At 41.7% G+C, this 24,629-nt stretch overlaps 1 protein-coding gene across 3 annotated transcripts in view; it reads left to right on the top strand.

Annotated features, from left to right (window-relative positions):
- MKLN1 (muskelin 1) overlaps positions 1 to 24,629 on the top strand; it is a 330,333-nt gene that overhangs the window by 134,059 nt on the left and 171,645 nt on the right. Inside the window, exon 1 of one of the 3 annotated variants that reach the window (XM_059711805.1) lies at positions 5,734 to 5,807. The exons of the other annotated variants lie outside the window; for them this stretch is intronic. Within the exon in view, the coding sequence (XP_059567788.1) occupies positions 5,749 to 5,807 (59 nt within the window). The 5' untranslated portion in view covers positions 5,734 to 5,748. Of the gene's footprint in view, positions 1 to 5,733; positions 5,808 to 24,629 lie in introns of those variants that run through there. 3 annotated transcript variants of the gene reach the window in all.

The following is a 24,629-nucleotide window of genomic DNA, read 5'->3' on the forward strand; positions in this document are numbered from 1 at the left end:
TGTATTTATTTATTTATAAATATATTTTTATTTATTTCAGAGAGGAAGGGAGAGCGAGCAAGAGAAAAACATCAACGATGAGAGAGAATCATTGATCGGCTGCCTCCTGCATGCCCCTCACTGGGGATCAAGCCCACAACCGGACATGCGCCCTGATGGGGAATCAAACTGTGACCTCCTAGTTCAAAGCTCAACCACTGAGGCATGCCAGCTGTGCTGTGTTGGCTTCATTTAGATCCTTGAAGAAAGGGTAGAGAAGTTCCACTGTCCAACATACCTTGCATTATGCATCAAACAAGGGTCTGTGATTTACTAGTCCACTAGGTGGTACTTAATCTAAAGTCCCACCTTTACCAGCTAAGCTGATGGGGAAGGGGGTTGCCTTTCTGGACACTATCTTGACTCTTACTAGGTGTAAGGCTGGGTGTCAGTTGTCAGGGCTTGCATACGTGCCATCGCTTAGGGCAGGGTGCGTGACAGTGATGCCTGCCAGCCCTCTGGGTGGTGTCACTGTGTGGAGCATTTGTGGCTTTTTCAAAGCCCTGAGGAATCTGAGAAGCAAGTGAGGGAATGATGCATGAAAACAAAAGGCAGTGGAAAGAGTGACCAGCCAGCAGGCTCCAGCAGGCTAGAACGCTCTGTCCTTGTTATTACTGCTTCATGAAAATGCCGCCGGCTTCCTGGCAAGGTCTGGGAGGTAGAGGCTTCTTAAGAAAACAAAGACAAGTGATCTGTACTTTGAGGCTGGAATCTGGTTTCTCAGCTTCCTCGTTTTCCAGTGGAAGCTACAGGGTGAGGATGGGGGGACCCTCTGCCCCTTGGTGGGTTAGGTCAGTCGTTCCCTCTCTCCTGGCTGCTTTCCCAGGAGTTTTCTCCTCCCACTCATAAGCAACACAGCTCTGGTCTCAGAGGCCTAGGAGGGCTGACTGGGGAGAGATGTTGGGCGGCGCCCCTGACACAGCAGTTCCCCAAGGAGTGATCTGAAGGTCAGTCTATGGCAGGAAAAAGGGCCTCAGCCATTATTCCCTTTCCAGGGGGCTTTGCCACAAAGCAATGCCTCCTAGTTTGGGGTAATGAGACGAAGGGGTGCTCTCATTCCTTGCCTGCTTTCCTCTGAGTTATTCATGCCCTGCTACCCCACAGGCTCACAGGATAGCCCACCTCAGTTTTCAGAATTGAGGTAGAAGCTCAGGAAAGGTAAGAGTGTTTATTAACTCATTATTGCATGGCTATTAGGTCTTGTCATTATTGAGCTTGTAAGAGGGCAACCTCTACTTTTCCTCCTGATACCTTCCTTTCTTTGATGCAAATCTAGATGCAAAGTAGGGAAGCAGTCCGCATTCCCTTCCTTTCTCACTATCTAGCTATGAGGATGATGAATAAAAATAAGGTTAGATACAATAGGGCTGAGCTAAGGGTGTAGTTTGCTTGGCAAAGTTATTTCTCTTGGTTCCCAGTGCTTCTGACTTCTGTGCCTGATAAAGTCCTAAAAAAAAACTAGCTTGAACGTGACCTTTTTTTTTGGGGGGGGGGGGGGGCATGAAATTCCCATCCATAGACTCAATCTGGTTCCATAGTATCTTCTTCTTTTAAAAAGCATTCATCATATTGTGTCACAATTACTTGGGACCATGCCTTATTCTGTGTGTCTGTGTTTTTCCAGCATTTATGGATTGCACTTCAACATAATAGTCCTTTGATAAATATTTATGGGGTGAATCAAAATTCCTGAGAGAACACCAATATTCAGCTCTTACGTTTTCTTGAGGGCGCCCCGCCCTTTCCTTGGGGTGGCTGCAAGCGGTTTCAGCTCCACATGAAATGGAGGACATGCTACAACAAAACGTAGTTCTTTTCTGAGGAACTGCTCCAGCAGCAGTGGGTGTTTCAGATCTATCATTGTGTTACAGGTACAGAAATTGTTTCTGGGAAACACTGCCACTATTATCTCTGAAAGGCAAGTCAGTGGAAATTGTTATTTTTCCATTTACAGATGGACAAATGGAAGCTTTCTTTCTCATTTACCAATTACAGAATATCCACTCTGCTCAAAGTACTGGGCTGGGATTTTCATGGCCTACAGAGATGTACAAGACAAGGTTCTTGTTCTCAAGAAGAATGTGGTCATCGGGTTAGGATGAAAAGATATTTGTATGCAAAAGTAACTGTAACTTGGGAGCATTTAACTTGAGTCATATGAGTTGTCCGAAAAGAAGTACCAACATGAATAAAGAAGGTAGACAAAATAATTCCCAGCAAAGGTGATCAGGGCATTATTGTGGTCAATGTGGCATCCAGAGCTGAATAGAGTTTATGCTGGTAATTCTCCATTTGGCTGGTCTCTGTATTACTTTCCTGTGACTGCTGTAACAAATTACCACAAACTGGGTGGTTTAAAAAAAAACACAGAATTTTAGAGAGGCCTCAAAAGAAACTAACCCTACTGACACCTTGATCTTAGACTTCTACCCTCTAGAACTGTGAGAAAATAAATTTCTGTTGTTTAAGCCAAAAAACAAACAAACGGAAAAGCCAGAATTTTATCTTTTCACAGTTCTGGAGGCCAGAAACCCCAAATCAAGGTTGTGTCAGGGCCATGCTCCCTTCGAAGGCTCTGGGGAGAGTCTGCTCCTCGCCTCTCCCCTCTTCTGATGGCTCCAGGCTTTCCTTGGCTTGTGGCCACTTCACTCCAATTTCTGATTCTGAGGTCACATTGCCTTTTCCTTTTTCAAAACTACCCCAGCTTTTCTTTTATTAGGATACATATGATTGCATTTAGGAGCCACCAAAATAAACTAGGATAAATTCCTCTACTCAGGAACTTAAACAAGTCTTTTGCTATGTAAGGTAGTGTTCTCAGGTTCTGGGTGTTAGGGCATGGACATACTTTTTTTTTTTTTCTTTGGAGAGGCCACTAGTCAGCCCATGACTGTTCCCCCTCACCCCCATCCCTCTCTGTTCTGTGCCTCATGAGGTTGTTATCCATAAATGACATCACCTGGGCTCTACTGCCTTCTTTCTTTCTTTTAAATATATTTTTATTGATTTCAGAGAGAAAGGGAGAGGGAGAGAGAGATAGAAACATCCTATATAATAAAAGCCCAGTAACCATAATGGTGTAACGACCAGAACGACCGCTAGACAGTTGCTATGAGGTGCATTGACCACCTCTTGGTCCCTCCATCCCGGCCCGCAGGCTCCTATCGCTGGATGGTGAACAGGGAACCACAGGGAACTGGGGTGGTACTGGAGCCTGGGGAGCAGACTGAACGGCCAGCACCTTGGACCCTCCCACCGGGTCCCAGGATCCAATTGCCCGATGGTGAACGGGGAAGCACGAGGAACTTGGGTGGTGGTGGCAGGGCGGGACTGGGGACTGGTGAGCAGGTGGAAGGCAGACCTCTTGGTCCCTCCCCCTGGCCCACAGGCTCCGATGGATTGCCAGATGGGGAACTGGCGTGGGTGGTGGTGGCGGGGCAGGACTCCGGAATGGCAAGCGGGCGGAAGATGGCCCTGATCACAGACTAAGACTAGACCAGAGGTGGGCAAACTTTTTGACTCGGGGGCCACAATGGGTTCTTAAACTGGACAGGAGGGCCGGAACAAAAGCATGGATGGAGTGTTTGTGTGGACTAATATAAATTCAAAGTAAACATCATTACATAAAAGGGTACGGTCTTTTATTTCAATAGTTTTATTCATTTCAAACGGGCGGATCCGGCCCGCGGGCCGTAGTTTGCCCACGGCTGGACTAGACCCTACCTGAGCATGATTTCATGCGCTGGGCCTCTAGTCAATGATAACAGAGAATCATCAATCGACTGCCTCCTGCATACCCCACACTGGGGATCAAGCCCGCAACCCTGACTGGAAATCCAATGGTGACCTCCTGGGCTGTGGGTAAAAGCTCCGCCACTGAGCTACGCCAACAGGCTCTACTGCCTTCTTTCTTACTGTAGGGTTTGGCCAGTATCAGAGGGTATGAGGAAAAAGAGACTAATATGCTTCTTTCTCCCAGCTTTAGCACCACGATTCTGGCAGCAGCTATGCCCCTTTAGGCTCTAGCTCTTTCTAGACTCCCATCACACTACCAGTTTCCTTCCTTTGTCTCTTCAGCCCTGGATTTCCACTCTTGCTAGTCCTTTGGGCGCCTCAATTTTCCTCCTACCTTCCCGCAAACCTGCCTACATCCTTGTAAATAGTGTCTTCAATTATTTTCAAAACCCCAGCTGAGTTGCCTGTAGTTTCCTGCTATGATCTTGACTGATAGAGATACAGGAGGCGAAAATTTAATTTCCAGAACAGAGAGAGACTCAGGTTGCCTCAATCTAAGTTTAAGTAATGACCAGTGGGAACTGGAAGATGAGTCAGCACACAATACAGCTGGTTATCTTGTGGGTTCTTCATCAATAATATCTGTTGCGTTGTTCTCTATCTGCTATTATTATGACTCTGCTCCTCTGCCCTTGCTACTAAGTACTTTCTAGTTCTTTCTCTATCTCACAGCTTCTATTGCTTCCTGGTTTCTGCTGCCACATGATTGCATTGTTCCTTCCCTCTGTGTATCTTCTAGCTTCTCCCTATTGGTCACTGATGGCTCCGTCCCTGTACTTCATATTAACTTCCTCAAAGGAGCGGACTAGGTTGGCTGCTCACCATCCAGTGCAGGCTGTTAGGTGGAGCTTCTTTGATAAGCCATCACATTCACATGGATAGGCTTATTGGCCTAGGTTAGGCTCCAGCTCCTGGACTAAATGGTTTTGTTTGGAATGGCAGAATAAATTATCATATAATTTGGTGTCCTATTAAAAGTCCCTAGGAGGTAGTTATGGATGTGGAGGCATTCTGATACTTCCCCAGAGGAGCAGGGGGGAAGGGGGTGGCGGGGGAGGGGGGGCTCGCTACCAAAACCTACATTGCAGAGGCATAGTGGTCTTAGAAAAATGCAACATGTTTGGGAAAAGCAAGCAGCCCAGAATAGCTGGTGGTGTAATTCACAGAGAGAAACACTGTAGTTGGTAGTAAAGCTGGAAATGTAGGTCACACGGTTTGTGAAGGGCCTTGAGTGAAGATTAGTTTTAGAAGGAACTTTAGACATTATTCTAGGGGTAGTGAGAAGTTACTGAACGTTTGTCAACGTAGGGGAGCAAGATGAAATCAGCTTTTAGGACTATTTATCTGTTGGCAATGGTATTCAGATTAGATCAGAAGTAGGAGAATGTGGGAATAGAAAGACAAATTGGGAAGGTGTTCAATAGTCCAGTCCAAGTAAGAATACTGGGGACTCAAACCACGGCCTGGTTGGAAAGGAAAGGAAAAGCTAGTTGTGAGATACTGAGGGTATGAGTGGTTTTAGGATTGATGCTAGTTTTGAGCTACTGGTTCAGAATCTTTTCACCACTAAGGATCCTTTCAATTAATTTTTATTTTCTTTGTGGAGGAATACATGAATTCTATCATGTATACTGATAAAAATGACAATATTATCAGCTATTATTATCTCTTGAAAGCTTGACTTTGGGCCAAGAGAATTTAGGAAGTGGAGGTACCATTGAGAGAAACTGAGTCTAGATATCTTAGCCTATGTTTTCTAGAAAAATAGAACTCCAACCAAGAATTAATGCTAATGTTTTATTTAGGAGATGCAATCCCAGGGCAGTAAGAGTGAGACAAAAAGGGAAGAGAAACAGAGGTAAGATGAGAAAGTAATACAAGATGATGCTTGGGTAATCTGCAGAGACAGGAGGTATGCCTTCATGTCCAAGCAGAATATCTCCAGACATGCTAAATGGTGAAAACATGCTCAGGTAAGTTCTTGGGAGGGAGACAGGAAAACGAATCCCCCTTTGTGGTTCCCTCTCATCTCCTATTTCGGTTACTATCCTCATGCTTCTAGGTTATGTCATATTTTCCCATCGTTAGCCTCTCAGCAAGCCACGGCCAATGCTCTGTGGCACAGCCTTTAATCACGATTGGGAGCAGAGAGAATTCATGGCATGTAGCTGGTGAGCCCAGTTATTCAGTGGCAGTCAAGGGGCAGGGCAGGCTGGGAAAATGGCAGCTACAGGAGCAGGGCTATGTGGGCCCAAACAAAGCAAGTCAGCTGCCGTGGTGGCTGAGACAGAACAAGGAACTGAGAATTTGAGAAATGATAAGAAATTTGATGAGGCACATTAAGATGTGTCTGAAAAACTGAGCAGTACAAAAGAGGTGAAGGCTGAAACTTGCGCCTGTGTGCCACAGGCAGCTGGAAACTCAGGACTGGAACCACCTCCAGAGAGTCACTGTTAACGTTCTTGAAGGTTACAGAAGAAATAGCCATAGGGAATTCTATTCCTGACCTAGATAGTATAGAATAAATGTGTAGGGATATGGGCTTTGGAGACAAGTAGAGCTATGCTTATGTCACAGCTGTATATGATCTTGGACAATTTAGTGAATCTCTTTAAGCCTTAGTTTACTATATAGCTCATGCTTGTAAAGCATTTCGCATGATGCTAGGCCTACAGTAAATGCTGAATATATTGTGGTAGTTATGATGATCATTAATGTCATTCTGGGATAACTGTGATCTTTTCAACGCTTTCTCTTCTCCAGACTGACTCTGCCTGTGCTACTCCTGAATGCTCCTTGAGCAGGAGGGAGGGCTTGAGCCAGAGTCCTTTAGATACTCTCAAGTGCAGTTCCTCTGGGTCACCCTGCACTGGAGGTCATGGAGCCCCGTGAAGGAGTGTGGCCCATAAGGTGCTGAAACATTAAGCCCCAAAAGGGCAGCACCACTGACCCATCACCTTTGGTATGTAGCTAGGACATATCTTAAGTAGTCCATTTGCTCTTATAATTTCCCCCCCCTTCAAAGTAGGAAAACAAAGTTTTTTGCTCATAACTTTGCCTCGGTGCCTCCCAAAATGCATAGCCAAGTACATAAGTATTTCTAGATCCTCACACTAAAGAGGTTCTTGTAAGACTTTAAAAATAGAAGAGATTAACCTTACACAAATAGTATCTGATAGGATAACATCTCTAAATTATACATATCAAATTTTCTTTGTTCCCATAAATGGATATCTTTTTGAATTTATACCAGTATATTAAACACCTTAAGTACATAACTGCTTTGGAATTTTCTGGAACAACAAAACAAACACATATCACTCTTCTGTTTAAAACTAATATCACTCAGAATAAAAACTCAAATCCTTACCAATGGCCTTTAAGGAGTTATGGGATCTGGTCCCCAGTTATCAGACCTCATCTCTTACTATTAGGAGGCAGTACAGCAACGTGGGTGCTTAAAAGCTCCAAAGTCTCTAGAGACAGACCACCTGAGACAGTCCCAGCTCTATAACTTGACAGTTATGTGACTTGGGGGAAGTTATTTAATCTTCCTGTGCCTCAGTTTCCTCATCTAAAGAAGAAAAACAGCATCCACTTTCCATAGTTATTGGGAGGATGAGTTAACATTTTCAAGTGCTACTAGTGACGGCTATTGTTTTTTGGTTTTTTTTCCAAGTACAAGTGAAAGTTTATTTAGAAAGACACAGAGGCAGAAAAAGTGAGCCAATGGGGCTGGGGCTGCGTGGGCTCAGGAAACAAGTTACAAAGGGCAGCTGGAGCTTAGAAGAGAGAGAGAGAGAGAGAGAGAGAGAGAGAGAGCGCGCAAAGGTATGCCTCTTGAGGGGAAAAGAAGGGGAAAGGTGGTGGTGGGGGTGTGCTCCAGAGAGGGGGGCTGCATGACCACTAGTGAGGGCTATTTAAGTGTTTGTTGGATAAATAAAATACTTCCCCTCATTCACTGCTCTCCAGCCACACTAGCCTCCTTGTTGTGCCTCTAGCAGGCCAAGCGCACTCCTGCCCAAGGGCGTTGTATTGGTTCTCCCAGATGGCCACATGACCAATTTCCTCACCTCCTTCAAGTCTTTGCTCAAATATCACCTTTAAATGATGACAGCCCTACTTAAAATTGCAATCCCCTCCTCTATACCTCTGCTTAGTTTATATTTCTCATTGGTACTTACCTACTTCTAATCCTGTGTAATTTGCAAAAGTATTTGTCTTTCACCTATCTTCCCAAGGGCCTAGAACACTGTATACAACATAGTAGGTACTCAACACAATTTATGGAAAGAATGAATGCACTGTTTGCAACAAAGCTGAGCCTATTTTGAAGACTGATTTGTAAATGAACTTCCTAATGTGTATGTAAAATGAAAATGATCTCCCCAAAAGTTGCTCTCTTAATTGGAATAGATATGATCTCCTTCCCACAACATTGTTTAAAAAATTATCAAACTGTTTTTTCCTCCAAAGATATTTAAAGATAACTTTTACTTAAGACTTAGGTCAAGCTATCTTTAATTCCTAGTGAGCATATTCTGAATAGATCAACTCCTGATTAATTGCTAGTGGACTCTGTGGCACTGTCATTTATCCAACATGACCTAGAAGTCATGGCCTGTCATCAGGCTATGGAAAGAAGAAAACTAATAAACACCTACTCTAGGTTAGGTAAGCTGCTGGGCTCAAACCTATGAGGCAAATGTCATCATCGCCATAGTAGAGATAAACAAACCAAGGCCCAAATCACATGCCTAAGAGGTGGTAGAGCCAGGATTCAAACCGTCAGTTTGCAAAATCCATGTTCTTTCAATTTCTCACTTTTTAAGCCTCAGATTTCTCATTTGTAATATGGAGTAACATTACGTAGGCAGTTATTATGACAATTAAAATAACATGTAAAGCAGAGAATACTCAATAAATGACAGCTTTTTCTTATGGTCATACTTTAGGAATGATAGATTTTTTTTTTCCATGGAGAATAATCAGATGGCCTCCCCAGAGAGAAAATTATGAGCCCTGACTTATTTGGACTTCATAAGTAAATCCTATGGGATAGATTAGGAGTGGTCACATTTTAAAAAGAAAAATTTTAAATTTATTATACTTTCCTTCATTAAGAGTTGACTTTATGGGCTCTATCTAGCCAAATGTGAAACAATTTGATCACTAACATTTTTTCTGTATTGTACAAAAATGATGGTTGATATGATATTGGATAAAACATCATGTGATGGTTGTATGAAAGTAATAAAAAGAAAAGGCCAAAAATTCAAAGTGATCTAAAAAGTGAGGGAGGGAAGACGGAAGAAATGGGGAAGAAACAGGAAAATAAAACCTTTTCTATAGAAGAATGCCAGCTAATAAATGTTGAAGAAATGGTGAGGCCTAAGAAAAACACTGTTGTGCAATCCCCAATGTAACAGTTGAGTCAATCAAGGACTATCAATGGATGATAAAACCTTTGAGTGAAGAGTTGATGGGTGTTATGGGTTGAATTATGTTCCCCAAAAGAGGTAAGTTGAAATCCTATCCCCCAGGACCCTGGAATGTGATCTTATTTTGAAATTGGGTTGTATCAGACATAATTAGTAAAGATGAGGTCATAATCCAATAGGATGGGATCCTAATCCAATATGACTGGTGCTCTTGTAAGAAAAGGTTCATGTGAAGACACAGACACAGGGAGAATGTCATATAAAGCTGGAGGGGGGATTGAAGTGCTGCAGCGGCAAGCCAAGGAATGTCTGGGGACTACCAGACACTGGAAGAGGCAAGGAAGGTTTCAGAAGGAGCCCAGCTGACACAGTGTTTACAGAACTGCCAGACAACAAATTTCTGTTGATTTTAGCCTCCCAACTTGTGGGTGCTTTGTTATAGCAGCCCTACGGAAGTAACACAGTGGTGAACAGGATAGACACCCGGTATCAAAACATCAACGCACAGACATGAAAGATAGACCCAAAGGTGAGCTTTGTCCGTTACCACTTAATCAAGCCTCAAACTTAACATCAGTAATAGTGGGCCAATTTGGCATTATTTATCTCCGGATCTGATGCTAAGAGATATACAATATCACTTTGATAGACTGATTGCAATGGGCCCAGATTTGCACCTCCATCATCCACACCCCTTGCAATGACTGTGCAGCAACTCCCATTAAGAGGTACAGTTTATTTCTCTACCACTTGAATCTAGGCTGGCTTTGTTACCTTCTTTAGCCAACATAATGCCATGGAAGTGACAGAGTGCCAGTTCCAAGCCTAGACTTCAAAAGATCTTGCACGCTTCCACTGTCTTTCAGACCTCTGTCTCGTCCATGAGAATAGCCTGCTAAGTGGGAGCGGTAAATGGAGCTGAGCCAAGTCATCCCAGCCGAGGTCATCCTAGACCAGCCAGCACCTAGTCATTCTGTCAAATGACTGCAGATCCATGAATGAGTCTAGCCAAAATCAGCAGAGCCCAGCCCAGGTCAACAGAATGACTTAGCCAATGGCTGTTAATATTATCTCACTGAGTATTGGGGTGGTTTGTTATGCAGTAATAGCTAACTGTTGCATGACTTATACAATATTCCTGACATGTATGTTTAAATGGAAACTAATCATGAGAAAACAATCAGAAAAATCTAGAATGTGGAACATTCTACATTACAGCTGGCCTGGATACTACAAGTCAATGTCATGAAAAGCAACAAAAAGTCAGGAGACTATTTCAGATAGACAAGGTTTTTCAATCTCAGCAATAATGGACACTTTGGACCAAGTAATTCTTTGTTGGGGGTTGTCCTGTGTACTGTAAGATGTTGAGCAGACATCCTTCCTTGGTTTCTATCTACTAGGCGCTATTAGCACCCACAGTTGTGACAATCTAAAGTATCTCCAGGCACGCTAAATGTCCTTTTGGGGCACTGGATTAGAGAGACAGAACCAAATGTAATGTATGGACTTTGTTAAGATGTTGGGTCAAACATAAAAAGATGGTAATAAAAGACATTTGGAGCAATTAGAGAAATATGAATGTGGAATTAAATATATTGAAGCGTTAATTTTCCTAGGTCTGAGAAACTGTATCGCCGTTATGTAAGTAAATGCCTTTATTCTTGGGAGATGTGTGCTGAATTATTTTGAATGAACTGTCATAAAGTATTCAACCTACTTCCAAATGCTTCAATGGATAGAAATGTATATTGATAGAAAGAGATAAAGCAAAGGTGACAAAATGTTAACAATTGGTGAGTCTAGGTGAGGAGTATTCATTGTATCATTCTTTTAACCTTTGGGGGTTGGAAATTTTTCAAAATATATTGCCGAGGCCGGTTTGGCTCAGTGGATGGAGCGTCGGCCTGCGGACTGGAGGGTCCCAGGTTCGATTCCGGTCGGGGGCATGTGCCTTGGTTGCGGGCACGTCCCCAGTGGGGGGTGTGCAGGAGGCAGCTGGTCGATGTTTCTCTCTCATCGATGTTTCTGGCTCTCTATCTCTCTCCTTTCCTCTCTGTGGAGACTCAATAAAATATATTTTAAAAAAATATATAAAGTTTGGGGTACCTTTAAAAAGAATCTCATCTTCAATGCCTGATTCATTATTTATTTAATGTCATACAAGGAGCAGGCTTGTTTTAAATGAATCTGGGTGCCCCCTCTCTGTTGCCTGGACAATAACCTGGCTCAGACAAGGTATGGGGCACTGGTGCTGAGGAAAAGGGCTGCTCCCAGCCTGAGAAACTCTATACAAGCTCAGCTTCCATGGGACCACTGGCTTCCTTTCTTGCGTAACATCCTACAGGACCGAAAGTCTAGGTGCAGAGCAGCCTGTGTTTCCCAGACAACTCTGGTAAACAGCTGGCACCAAAATCTGGGCTGCCTGGTGCCAAGACAGGCTGATTTTTCCATTCCCCGATAAGGCTACTCTCATACTTGTTCCATACAAGAGACCAAAAGAGGGGCAAAGTTCCCTTTCCTGGAACACAAATCATTCGGCAAGGCCAGCAGGTCAGCCAGGGACAATAAGAGGATGAGGTCTCTGTGCCCTCCCTTCTCTCAATGGCCTTGACATTGTAAGTTTCCTCTTTCCACAGTAAAGCCTAGTTTTTTAACCTGTATCATATGATGCAGTAGAATTCAAATCAAACACTGGTGCATTAAAGTGGCAACTCCAGAGACTCTTCTTGCAAGACAGCTAATATTTAAAACACAGACAAAACTCAGAAACCAAAAAAGGAAAACGCTGACAAATGCTTTCATGTAAAACGTTTAAAATTTTTATATGGTAAAAGTGAATATAGCAACAACAAGAAAATACAGTAAATACAGCAAAAGACAAATAGCACAGGAGAAAAAATTATTTGCAACTCAAGAGAAAATGTACATACTTCTTTATTATATCATCTTAAAGTTTTATAAGGAAAAAATGAACAGAGAAATGGGCAAAGAATATGAACAAATACTACATAAAGAAAATAAGAATGGCAAAAATTTACTTGAAAATCATTTAACTTCATTAGTGCTTAGAAAAGTGCAAATCACAATAATGTGATACTATTATTACCGATCAGATTGACAACAAGTTGAAAGTCTGATAAAACTCAAGTCTGGCAGGGGCAAAAATAAACTTACACTGTTGATGAAAAGGTGTATTGGAACCATTTAGGGGTTACAATTTGGGAACATCTAACCCAATCTTAAATGTACACATATTTTGACCTGGCAATTTCATTTCAAGGAATTTATCCTACAGATAGAGGCATACAAGTTCCCAATGACATATGTGTAAGGATATTCATGGAAACATTGTTTATAATAATAATAATGGATATGATTGGAATGTTCATCAGTGGGGCAATGGTTAAATAAATTATGGCACATCCAGTGATTAAAAGATCTTGTAAGATCTGTATTTGCTGACATGGAAATATTTCTGAAATATTATTAAATGAATAAATCAGGGAATAGGTGTTGAGGAAAAACTCACTCTTCCTCCTGTGTGTCTCTCCTTCACTCTCACATTACCACCACACTTTCAACACTTCTGACATCTAGCAATTTTCTGTGACACCATCTGGGTGTCCTATAATTTAATTAAAATTTGATGTAATCTACCTGGAGATAGTGTTAGATCCCACAGGTTAAGGGCTCAGTCCTATGAAACTTCCCCACTTCAGATGCCAATCTCAAATAGTAAGTCCCCAGGTTACCCACAACTTCTGACTTGGCTACAAATGGAGGTTCTTGTGACCACCTCCCCTTTGGATTTGATTATTTGCCAGAACAGCTCACAGAACTCTGGGAAACAGAGTTATGTTTACCAGGTTATTGCACAACAACAACTTAAAGGATACAGATGAACAGCCAGATGGAGAGAAACATTGGGCAAGATCTAGGAGGGACCCTAGTGCAGGAGCTTTTGTCACTGTGAAGCTGGGCTGCCTCACCCTCCAGTTAGGTGGATGTTCACCGCTCTGGAAGCTCTCTGAACCCACACTATTGGGATTTTTATGGAGGCTTCACCACATAGGTATGATCAGTTTTAACTCCATTTCTAGTCCTTCTCCTCTCTCTGGAGGATGAGGGGTGGGTCCGGAAACTCCAAGCTTCTCATCATAGCTTGGTCTGTCTGGGGGCCAGCCCCCATCCGGGAGCCATTTAGGAGCCCACCTCATTAGAACAAAAGATACTCCGATCACCCAGGAAATTCAAAGGGGTTTAGGAACTCTGTGTTAGGAAGCGGAGGCTAAATACTAGGACAAAAATATACTCCTAATTCTCTTAACACTTAGGAATTTTTACAAGGGTTTTAGTTCTGTGCCAACGGGAGGCAGAGACCAATATAGTATTTTCTATTATCTCACAAGAGGACACTGTATATGATACAATCTGCTTTGTGTAAAAATGGTATATACACTGAGTGGCCAGATTATTATGACCACCTGACATTTGTAGGCAAATTAGCTATAATTTTGCGCTAAAGTTGCTAGAGGGCCAGATCATTATAAACGTCTGAATAGCACAACATACCTAAGTATCGTTGCTGATCAAGTTCATCCTATCATGCTGATGGTGTATCCCAATGGAGATGGCTTCTTCCAACAAGACAATGTGCCATGCCACGGTGCTCGTATTGTGTAGGAGTGGTTTCAAGAACATGAGGGAGACTTTACCTTGCTTAGGTGGCTCCCACAATTACCAGATCTCAATCCAATTGAGCATTTGTGGGATGAAGTTAAAAGAGCCATCAGGCAGCTGGTTCCACAACCATCAAACCTCACAGAACTGGACAGTGCTATTCATCAGGCATGGTGTCAGATTACTCGCATCACCTTTCAACATCTCCTGGAGTCAATGCCAAGAAGAATCGCCACAGTATTGAAGGCAAAAGGTGGCCCAACGAAGTACTGATGGGGTGGTCATAATAACCTGGCCGGTCATAATAATCTGGCCACTCAGTGTATATTAGATATGCTATTTGGAAAGAATACACTAGAAATAGTTAATGATGCTTACTTTCAGATAAAAGTGGGAAGGAGATTTGCCTTTCCATTTTAAACATTTTTGATGTTTGAATTTATTTTTATGTTGGTGTCTTACTTTCACAGTGAAAAAAATATAAGTCCTCACTTAACATCATCAATAGATTCTGCAACTTTGAGCAAAATGATGTATAATGAAACCAATTTTACCATAGGCTAATTGATATAAATGAAAGTGAAGTTCCTAAGGCATTTCATCAACGTTATAATGCAAGGATTTTGAACAAAACAATGTTATTCAAGAAATGCTGTACCTAGATTGTGCCTTGAAACAATTTTCAAAATGTCAATCAGTGACCCTTCCAATACTTTTGTAGAAAATATTTTAAATACTGAAACAGGACAAGGATGTGTGCAGGCAAATTGATTTCAGCTGGGGATGCAAATATGAAAATAATATTGAGCCACTGCAACTGGGTTTATGACTTTTAGAATTTAGGAAGACTGAATCAGACCAGTTTGATTAAAGCAGTCTTGAGTCATTCACCCTTTCTAAATTGCTCAGACTAAGCCTTCAGCAAGACTCCTATTGGAAAGCCCAGCAAGGAAAAAGCAATGTGATAGGAAATCTTCTTCCTCCTTCTCCCTCTCTCCTGAGTTTCTTCAGGAACATCGAAGTTAAGATATAAACATGATTCAGAAGCACTGAGATTTAAAGAAAATTTGCAAAGGTGCTTGGATGATTCTTGCTCTTTATAAATGCACCATATTCGTGTCTGGCTGATCCTCTTTAAAACACCCAAGGTACTAATCTGAGAGGACAGCCTCTATCAGGGGAACAATTTCTGTTCCCAGTGAAGTGGCACATTCAGTTCCTGATGCAGGCTCACTTAATTCCTATTAGTCATTTCACAGCTGTATCTTGGGAAGAGAAAAATCTCAAATGCTTTAGGCTTTCACAAGTAAACTCAAAACAAGGCCTTCCCTCTTTTCGCACAGTTCCTCTTTGTTTACAAATTTCAAGTCAATAAAACCTGTCTATCTTTGTGGCTAATTCTCATAAATGTTTTAGTTTGTGGGCTGACCTATCTACCTGGTTTCCACGCTACTTGTACCTAGATTTATTGCCATAAGAAAGCAGATGGGTGCTGGGTCACCTACCCCAGTTTGTCATTGAATTGATGGTGCAATTTTTGTTTGGTGGTTTATGCTTCTGAGGTTGTTCCGGGACACTGCTTAAACACACAGGTCAACTACCAAGTGAGACACTGGTTCTGATCAAGGTTTGTTTGTTATTTCCTAGGTTGCTTAAGGACATTAGATGAATGCACAAATTTGTTATTGTAGAGTTGCTATGAATACTGAAGATGCATATACAAGATTATCATTGTAGGTTAGTTTGTGACAACTGGCCCTGTTTTAGTTATTTCCTTAAGAAGACACTTCGAACAATTATTTAAATGCCTCCCCTCTGCAATTACAATAATAATCAGGATGATGACTTTGCAACCGAATATGCAATTCAGGGTGCATACACTCAACTGCTGTTTTTAGTTTCTCTTTTACATTGATATCAGCTGCTGTTGTTGGGATTACTGAAGAACAGAGAAACATTTTTCTATTGAGGGTCACTGAACTACTTGGAAAAAAGTAATCTAGGACCAATACAGGAAGTTATCAAAATAATTAGTATTTAAGAAGTGCTAACTATGACAAAGAGAGAGAAATATAATACTTTTTCTCCTTGGAGAGAGAAATATAGCACTTTCAGAACTCATCTGCTTTTAGAATTAACAACAAAATAACTTATTTAATATGATAAATATCTGACAATGGTTTTGTTCTACAGTATAGTTCATTGAGGAGCTGTAAGTGTGAAAGATAATGAAAGATAAAGGAAACGATGTATGTTGTGGGTAAGGGGAAGAGAATAGAGAGTAAGAAATGGATTCAGATGCAGAAGCTATGAGGCAGAGGGTAACAAAAGATAAACAAGGGGTAACAGTGACACCCTGTTACCCCTGGGAGTGCAGGTGAAGGAGACAGGCAGAGAGGAAGGGAAAGAGAAAAATGGGTAAAGAAGGAGGAGAAGGAAAAGACTGAGCAGTGTGGGGATTTAAAAAAATACATTTATGTTTGTTTTAAAGATGAATGTGGGATTTCTAAAGCATGGCATTTATACCACCATCACTTGTTTACAATTTTCTTTGACAAACTGATTAACTAACCACTGTTCATAGCTCTTTAAGTACTGGAATAATATTAAACGTAGACTTAGTGAATAAGGTGGTAAAGTTGAAATGGAAACCTTACAAAGTGGAGGTCCAAGCTAGCACCATTGCAGTATCTGGTTTCTCCATGCAGATATTCAGGAGAAATTCCAAAGGAAGCAGAAGAGCTCAGGTGTCAGTTACCAGCTGACTGGCTTCCTGCCTGTCAGTTACCAGGCTTTTTGCCTGTCACTGTCCTAAGATATAAAGGGAAAAGTTCTCAACCTCGGCTGCACATATACATCTGTTCATGAACTTAACACTAATATATCGATGCCTAGGTCCCACACCTAATATGTAATTGATTTGGGACGTGGTATGGAGATTTTTAAAAGTTTCCCATGTGTTTCCAATATGCAGTCAAGAGCGAGAGCCACTGCTTAGCCAGTGGTTCTCAACCTTCCTAATGCCGCGACCCTTTAATACAGTTCCTCATGTTGTAGAGACCCCCAACCATAAAATTATTTTCGTTGCTACTTCATGACTATAATTTTGCTGTTATGAATCGTATTGTAAATATCTGATATGCAGAATGTAATCTCATTGTTACAAATTGAACATAATTAAAGCATAGTGATTAATCACAAAAACCATATGTAATTATATATGTGTTTTCCGTTGACCCCTGAAGGGGTCGCGACCTCCAGGTTGAGAACTGCTGGCTTAGAAGCTTCTTTCTGAATGTGCTCACCAGAATCCCATTGCAATGCTGGGTTTTGGGGCTATGCGAGCAAATTTAATGACTTATGTTAAACTGGATAAAGTTAAGTCAACGGCCAGAGGTTCTCAACCCTTGTGCTATATATTGAGTAAATGGCATGGCTGAAAAGGGGTTGTAAAGGTTGGGGGAGAGGATCATTTTGAGCTTATTTGGAAATATACAGGAGGAAATAAAAATTATCAATATGATAAGAAAGGTCTCTATGAAGATTTGCATTTGAGAAATGATTTGACCTGATTCCAACATATGAGGGCAACTTGCATCTCTTAGAAGAAAAACTTCAGTTGACCTCCTCAGACTGATCTGAGATGTGGGGGAACCAGATGGTTTGCTTCTTTTCTGCTTGTTTGTGGTCCCACTGGACATCCCTGTGTTGCCTTATTCTCTGACCTGCTCTCCAAATTGGGTATGGTTCTTTTCTAGTGTGGAGCCAGCCTAAAATTTGCTATCACCATGCTCTCCTATTTCTGTCATCCCTCAGTTCCTTCTGTTTCAGGAACACTGAAACCTATATAACCTGTGCTAATATTCTCAGGAGGAAAAGGCAGAGGAGGAAGCTGTCCCCTCTCAGCCCATGCCTGCTAACAGACACATATTTCCATTTATAGTGGCCTTCTGGGACCAAAGCTTCCTGACCCAGGATGGGATTCTAATATGATGACTTTCATGGAAAATAGGAAGAGGGTTGCCTTGACAGACTCACAGGGGCCAATAGGACAATGAAATTACCTTTACACAATTCCGTTATGTTCTGGGGATAGCTTTAATTGGGAAATATATTTGGCCTAACATTAATATATCGATGCTAGGGAAATAGCTTTAATTGGGAAATATATTTGGTCTGTGGTCTTTATGAAAATAATGCTACCACCACTATGACCGCTATTATTTCTTCATATTTTATATGCTAATACTTTCTGAGTTCTTTATTTTAGCCCATCTAATAATCTGACTACTTGACTGTGAGCTCCTTAATAGTTAGGTGTATCCCCAGCACCTGACACATAGTAGGTGCTCAGTAAGTGATTACTGAATGAATAGATAAACGTTTAAGCAGTCCAGTGAAGGTGATAGCGCCAAGATGAAGTGGTGTGGGATGGGATGGAGGAATGAGAGGAGCTAGTTCTGTCTCCTCCTTCACAAATGACCAGGTGATGGGGACAAAAGCACTGAGAGATCCTGACTTAAGAATCCTCTTAACCTCAAACATTTCTTTACCCAGAGGGCTGGATAATTTTTTTCTGAGCCAATTTCACTTTTCCCAAAAGACCTTTTAGTTCTAAATACATTAGGAATCAGTGTTAATTGCTTTTTGGAATATTATTTTGTCAGATTCATTTAGATGTGGTAACTTGCAAAGTAACTCCCAGCAGTTGACAGTTCATCCATAGCCGTGTGGTATTCATACATTTCCTGGGATTCCAGCCCACCTCCTAGGCAGCTGGCAGGGTTCACCAAACCAGGATATGTGCTCACCTGGGATTAACTTGGAACCAGTAGTTCTTTGTTGGGATTTTTTCAATTATGAAAGGGTGAAGGCCCAACCTTACTTAATCCAGAAAAATAAAAGTCAGTAACTCATAATTTAAGAATTAGCAGGCACTTAAAGATCACCTAGTCTACACTATGTGGTTGAGGAAATTGCAGATTCAATGACAAGGTCAGTTGTCTGGTAGCTGGGTGGCTAGGTCTAGAATCTGTATTCTTGGTGCAGCACCGAAGTGGGAGCTGGGGTCCTCTGGATTTATGCCTGTGTGGATGGAAGTGTTCAAGTTACAGTTTCTTTTTGAAGCTCTTTTCCTTGGCCAAAGACTTCCTGGTCCGCCTTCACACATGCTTCAAGGTCACGCCTCAGACCAAAGTGTTTATAAAAACTAGGCACTTAGGAGAGGAATTGTTGCCAGTTCCTGTGCCCCGGCTCCAATCAACCTCAGCAAACGAAAGGAGGGATTTAGTGGTTGCTGGAACCAGGAATTTCTAGGTTTGGATGCCAATAGGCAAAAGGAATTCTGTCTGATTTCTCTAGCAGGCTGTGGCTGCTGCTGCTGCCACCTCCTGGGAGAAGCGGACCCAAGCTTCACACTTGAAGCTCGTCTCAATGTTCACCTAAGACCTGTGCAAAGGCCCCGGTGGGGCTGAAGTTCCTTTGTCTTAGAAAAGAAAGGGGAATATCCCTTCAAATGAAACTTTGGCACTTGCTTTTCATCTGCTCCTTTTGGTAGTGCTGTGCTCAAAGAAATGATTTCAAACAACAATAACAAAGTTGAAATGAGTTAATATAGAAATCATGAGAGAACAGAAGATTGAGAAGGAACAGTTAGCTTTCGGAATACAACAGATTGTTTCTCTTGGGCTTCTGGATCCTGAATGCTGGGGTGATGTTAGGAATGCTGCCGGGAGCCGGTCCATCCTTGCTGTTTCAAGGGACCTGGCATATATGGCATACTGTTCTTAAAATGTTTGCTCACCTTCTTGGCACTATGTGTTTTAAACAAGGTCACCTCTCTGAGAAAAGTTGTTTCCCCAAGTAGGGATTTTCCCCTGAAGTTAGGGAGGGAATAAAACCCCTCAACTAAGTGCCAGGTGGGTAATTAATCACTTTAACTACGAACAATCATGCTTAAGCTACATAATCTTTACTCCCTGGAATGGAGATAAGAAACGCCCTAACCTTTGTAATAGAGATTGATAGGATTGAATCAACTGGTATAAATACAGATGTAACAAGACAGCAAGTCACAGGGCTTGGAAGACAGGACCAAGAGAGACAGAGCCTAGGCACAGAACCTACTCAGAACCTAGGGACAGAACTTAGAACACAGAATTCAGGAGACAGAACCTACAGGGAACCAGGAGATGGAGGAGCTTCGCTGGAGAGAACATGGCAAGGGATCCTGGACTGAACCTGACTGCAGAGGTTGGCAAGAGCCTGACTAGAACCTGGTGACTGAACCTGGCTGGAGATCCTAAGCAGAACCTCTCTGGAGATCCAGACCAGAACTTGGCTGGAGATCCAGGCTAGAGATCCTGGCTAGGCTGCTGATCAACTGAACGCTGTCTCCGTGTCATTCCTTCTTCGCCGACTCCGTCTACGCCTTTGGGGACCCCTGGACCTGCTGGGGCTGGACCCCGGCAGAATGCATACATTTGAGAATTGTATAATAAAGAGGGCACACATGAGTTTGGTGAATCTTAACCTCCAAGAAACTGAGTTTACTTGCAAGACTGTTGTGAAGATTATATAAATAATGCAGGTAAATTCCTGGCATGCAAGAAATGTCCAATGGGAATTATACTGGGGCAAATTCATTCTTCTAATTCCCAAGGTGATGTTCTTCATTTACTGACCAAAAAATAGACTGAATAAAATAATTCTTTTAGTCTTCTAATCTATAGATGACTCCTAAGCAAATTCCTTTTATTAAAAAAAAATCATAATAAATTAGTGCTTATGGACTGAACGTTTGTGTTTTCCTAAATTTCATATATTGAAGCCCTAATCCCCTATGTGATGTTATTTGGACATGGAGCCTTTGGGAAATAATTAGGTTTAGATGAGGTCATGGGGGTGGAACCTAATGATGGCATTAGAGACCTTACATTGGGTGCATGCTAGAAAAAGTCAATATTGCTGTGAAGGAATCCCTAAAGGTGATTCTGGTGAAAGCTCAGAAAAGAGGCAAGCTGGAGAGAAAGCTTCTATCTTCTTAGAGAATACATAAATAATTATGTTGCCATAACCAGTTTGGCTCAGTGGATAGAGCGTGGGCCTGCGGACTGAAGGGTCCCAGGTTCGATTCCGGTCAGGGGCATGTACCTAGGTTGCAGGCACATCCCCAGTGGGAGGTGTGCAGGAGGCAGCTGATCGATGTTTCTCTCTCATCGATGTTTCTAGCTCTCTATCTCTCTTTCCCTTCCTCTCTGTAAAAAATCAAGAAAATATATTAAAAAAAAAATATGTACAGAATGTTGATAGAAATGTGGACAATAAAGACCATTCTTGTCTTACACAGAGATGAGGAGCATGGTATTGGAAACTGGAGGAAAGGTGATCCTTGTTATAAAGTGGCAAAGAACTTGGATGAACTGTGTTTGTGTTCTAGTGTTTTGTGGAGGGTAAAACTTAGAAGTGATGAAACTGGACATCAAGCAGAGGCAATTTCTATGCAAAGTGTTGAAGAAGTGGCTTGGTTCTATTTGACTGCTTATAGTAAAATGCGAAAAGAGAGAAATAAATTGAGGATGGAACTGTTACGAGAAAGGAATCAGAACTTAAAGATATGGAAATTTCTCAGCCTGTCCATATTACAAAAAAATGAGAAAGCAGTGTTTGGAAAAGAACCCCGTGTGTGTGGTTAACTGATCACTTGGTAAGGAGATCAGTGTGGATGTGACCCACAGACCTAACCGTCTCCCCAGCGGGAACTCCTAGTTTGAACTGAAGGGGATGGATGAAGAAAGACTGTTGGACTTCTTGAATTTTACAGGACCCCGTTAGAGCAAAGCTATTCTTCAAGGCTAGGGAAGGATGACCCTGAGGACAATTCAAAGATCTGGGCTGCCTCCATGGTTTCAAAAGGGCATCACAACAGTCAGTCCTCACCCCAAAGCCTTGACCACCACCAGGTAGAGCCCTGGCCTGGTAGAGCTGCAGGGCAGGGGTGGGGGTGGGGGGGCGGGAATCTTCAGAAAGTGGGGGAGGGATGGGGGAAAGAAGGTGTCCAGAAGGCAGAGCATCAAGAGAAAGGGTTTTATTCTCAAGCCTTGAGATCTCATGGAGTTTGCCTTGAGAGGTTTCAGACATGCTTGGGACTAAACGTGCTTCTGTCCTTCCTTCCACCTGTTGGAATGGGGGTGTCTATCCTTTGTAGGTTTGGCTTCACAGGCTCACAGCTGGAAAGGAATTTTGCTTCAGGGTGAGTCTCACCCAAATCTGATTTGGATGACAGGTAAGACTTTGGACTTTATAGACTTTAGAGTTGATGCTATTGGGGTTGTTGGGATGGAATTTTGTATGTAAGAACATCCATTTTAGGGGCCAGGGGCAGAAGCAAGAAGGTGGCTGTCTGCAAACCAGGAAGAAGGCTCTTACCAGATACTGAATATATTGGCACGTTATCTTACACTTCCCAGCCTTCAGAAGTGTGAGAAATGTTTGTTGTTTAAGCCATCTAGCCTATCATATTCTTGTTGTAACAACCTCAACTGACTAACACAATTAGTGAGAAGGAATTCAGGAGGGACTAAGAGATTCAATTCAGGAAATATTTCTTGAGAATCTACTATGTGCTAGTTATAGAGGATTTAAAGAAGAATAACATAGGTGTAGAGCTAAAAATTTCCCATTAATTAGGAAAAAAAGTGATTGCGAATTAGACACTTGGGTTCTAGATTCAGATCTGTAAACACACCAGCTGTATAAGTGAATTTAGGCATAACGTCTAACATATTTTGGTATCAGTCTCTTCATTTGTTACATAATAACATTGTTAAGGAAAATTCTTCCATTTACAGCACAGCTTGCCTAGGAGATAAGACATTGACTACTGTACTGAGCTTCAACTCTCCAAACCAGCTAAAGTTGTTAAAGAAACCATGAACTCTGAACAACCCTAGTAAGTTAAAGTAAGACCCTTACAGAACCTATGTGAAGATCTCCCCCTATCCAGCCTATGAAGTATGGGCATTGTTTTAACTAGTCATGTACAGAGCTGTGGGTTTATTCCAGACTATTTGGAGTATTTGTTTTAATCTTTAATTCCCATAACAACCATGAAACCCATTACTAACAATTAAAAACACCTTCTTTTCCCCTTCAGTCAATTCGTGTATTCCTTTGCCTAGAAACAAATAAAATCAGCTGTATATGTTTTGCTTTTAAACTCTGGTGATCTTCATTATATGATGATATCTTGTATTTGAGTAGTACTTTACAGTTTACTAAGTCTCTTTCCACTTAGAAGAATCGGATGAAATAAAAAAAGGATGGGTTTTTGAACCAAAGGGATTCTGACTTGTCACTGACTAGCTATATTTCTTTGGAATAAGTTATTGTATCAGTTAGGGTCCTACCTGGAAACAGATGGCATTCTGCAATTGGTCAATTTGAGAAGTTTAATAAAGGGACTATTGATAAAGATGTAAGAATATACTGGGAAATCACAGGGAGCAAAACGTAGGTGGTTACTGGAACCCAGAACCAGAGAGAGCTGTGGAGAGGCCACTTGGGAGGAAGGCTTGTTACTTCTGGTTGTAAAGGACAGTCAGCTCCGAGTCTTACAGGCAGGGAGTGAGGGGAACAAATACCCAGTCTCATTCTCTTCCCTCCTGCACATCTGGTGTGGTGGTAAACAGAAGACAAATCATTATTTGACATTTCTGAGTCTCACTTTTTTCATTTGTGAAAGGGGGGAATAATAATATTTATCTCTCAGGGTTCTGTGAGAATTAAATGAGAGCTTATATCATAGCAGACAAGCACTTTTTCCTTCATTTGATCTTCAAAACTCCTTGTGAAATAGAAAAGATACATTTTATTAAATTCACTTTATAGTGGTGGAAAATGAGACTCGGAGAAATTGTGACTTTCCCACAGTCTCATAGCTAGAAAAGTGGCAGAACTGGGACTGAAACTGAGATTTTCAACATATACTCTAGGTTTCTTTCCCTAGACTATTCTTGTACTTGTGCATCCCCTTTTGTAGGAGGCTGCCACGGATGGTTTCTTCTATCTAGAGCTGCTGTAGCTGGAGCTATGGTAACCATGCTACTCAGAGAAAAATTTACTCACCTTGTGCCAAAGCCACAAGAAAAAAAGCAACTCTTGATTGGTTAGATATGAAGAAGGCCAAATGCCTATGGGGTGGTTTGATAGAAGACTCTGACCAATACAGGTCATTGGATCCACATTGGATCCTTGGCCATTCCACCTGGCTATCTATTAGGCATCCCACTGAAGTTAGAATTCTTGATTCCTTCAACCTAATACTGTTTCATCCCCAAATTTTCCCTTCTCAATAAAAGCATCAATATCTATATAGTGGTGCAAACCCAAAACCCAGGAGTTACCCTTAATTCTTTCCTTTTCTTCCTGCCTTACTCATTAGCAAGTCTAATGGGCTTTACTTCCAAAATATGTCAACCACTTCTATCTCCTCTGCTAGTCCAAGACACTGTCATTTCTTGCCTGGTTACTATAATAACCTCCTGTTAATTCTTCTTTACTTCAAACTAACTTGCCTCTCCAACTTAAAAAAAAAATTTTTTTTTTTCAGGGCGATCTTTACAAAATGTAAAGTGAATTTTGCTACTCCTTGGCTTGAATCCTTACACAGGT

This window comes from Myotis daubentonii, chromosome 10, assembly GCF_963259705.1.
Source record: "Myotis daubentonii chromosome 10, mMyoDau2.1, whole genome shotgun sequence".
In the NCBI taxonomy this organism is placed as follows: Eukaryota; Metazoa; Chordata; class Mammalia; order Chiroptera; family Vespertilionidae; genus Myotis; species Myotis daubentonii.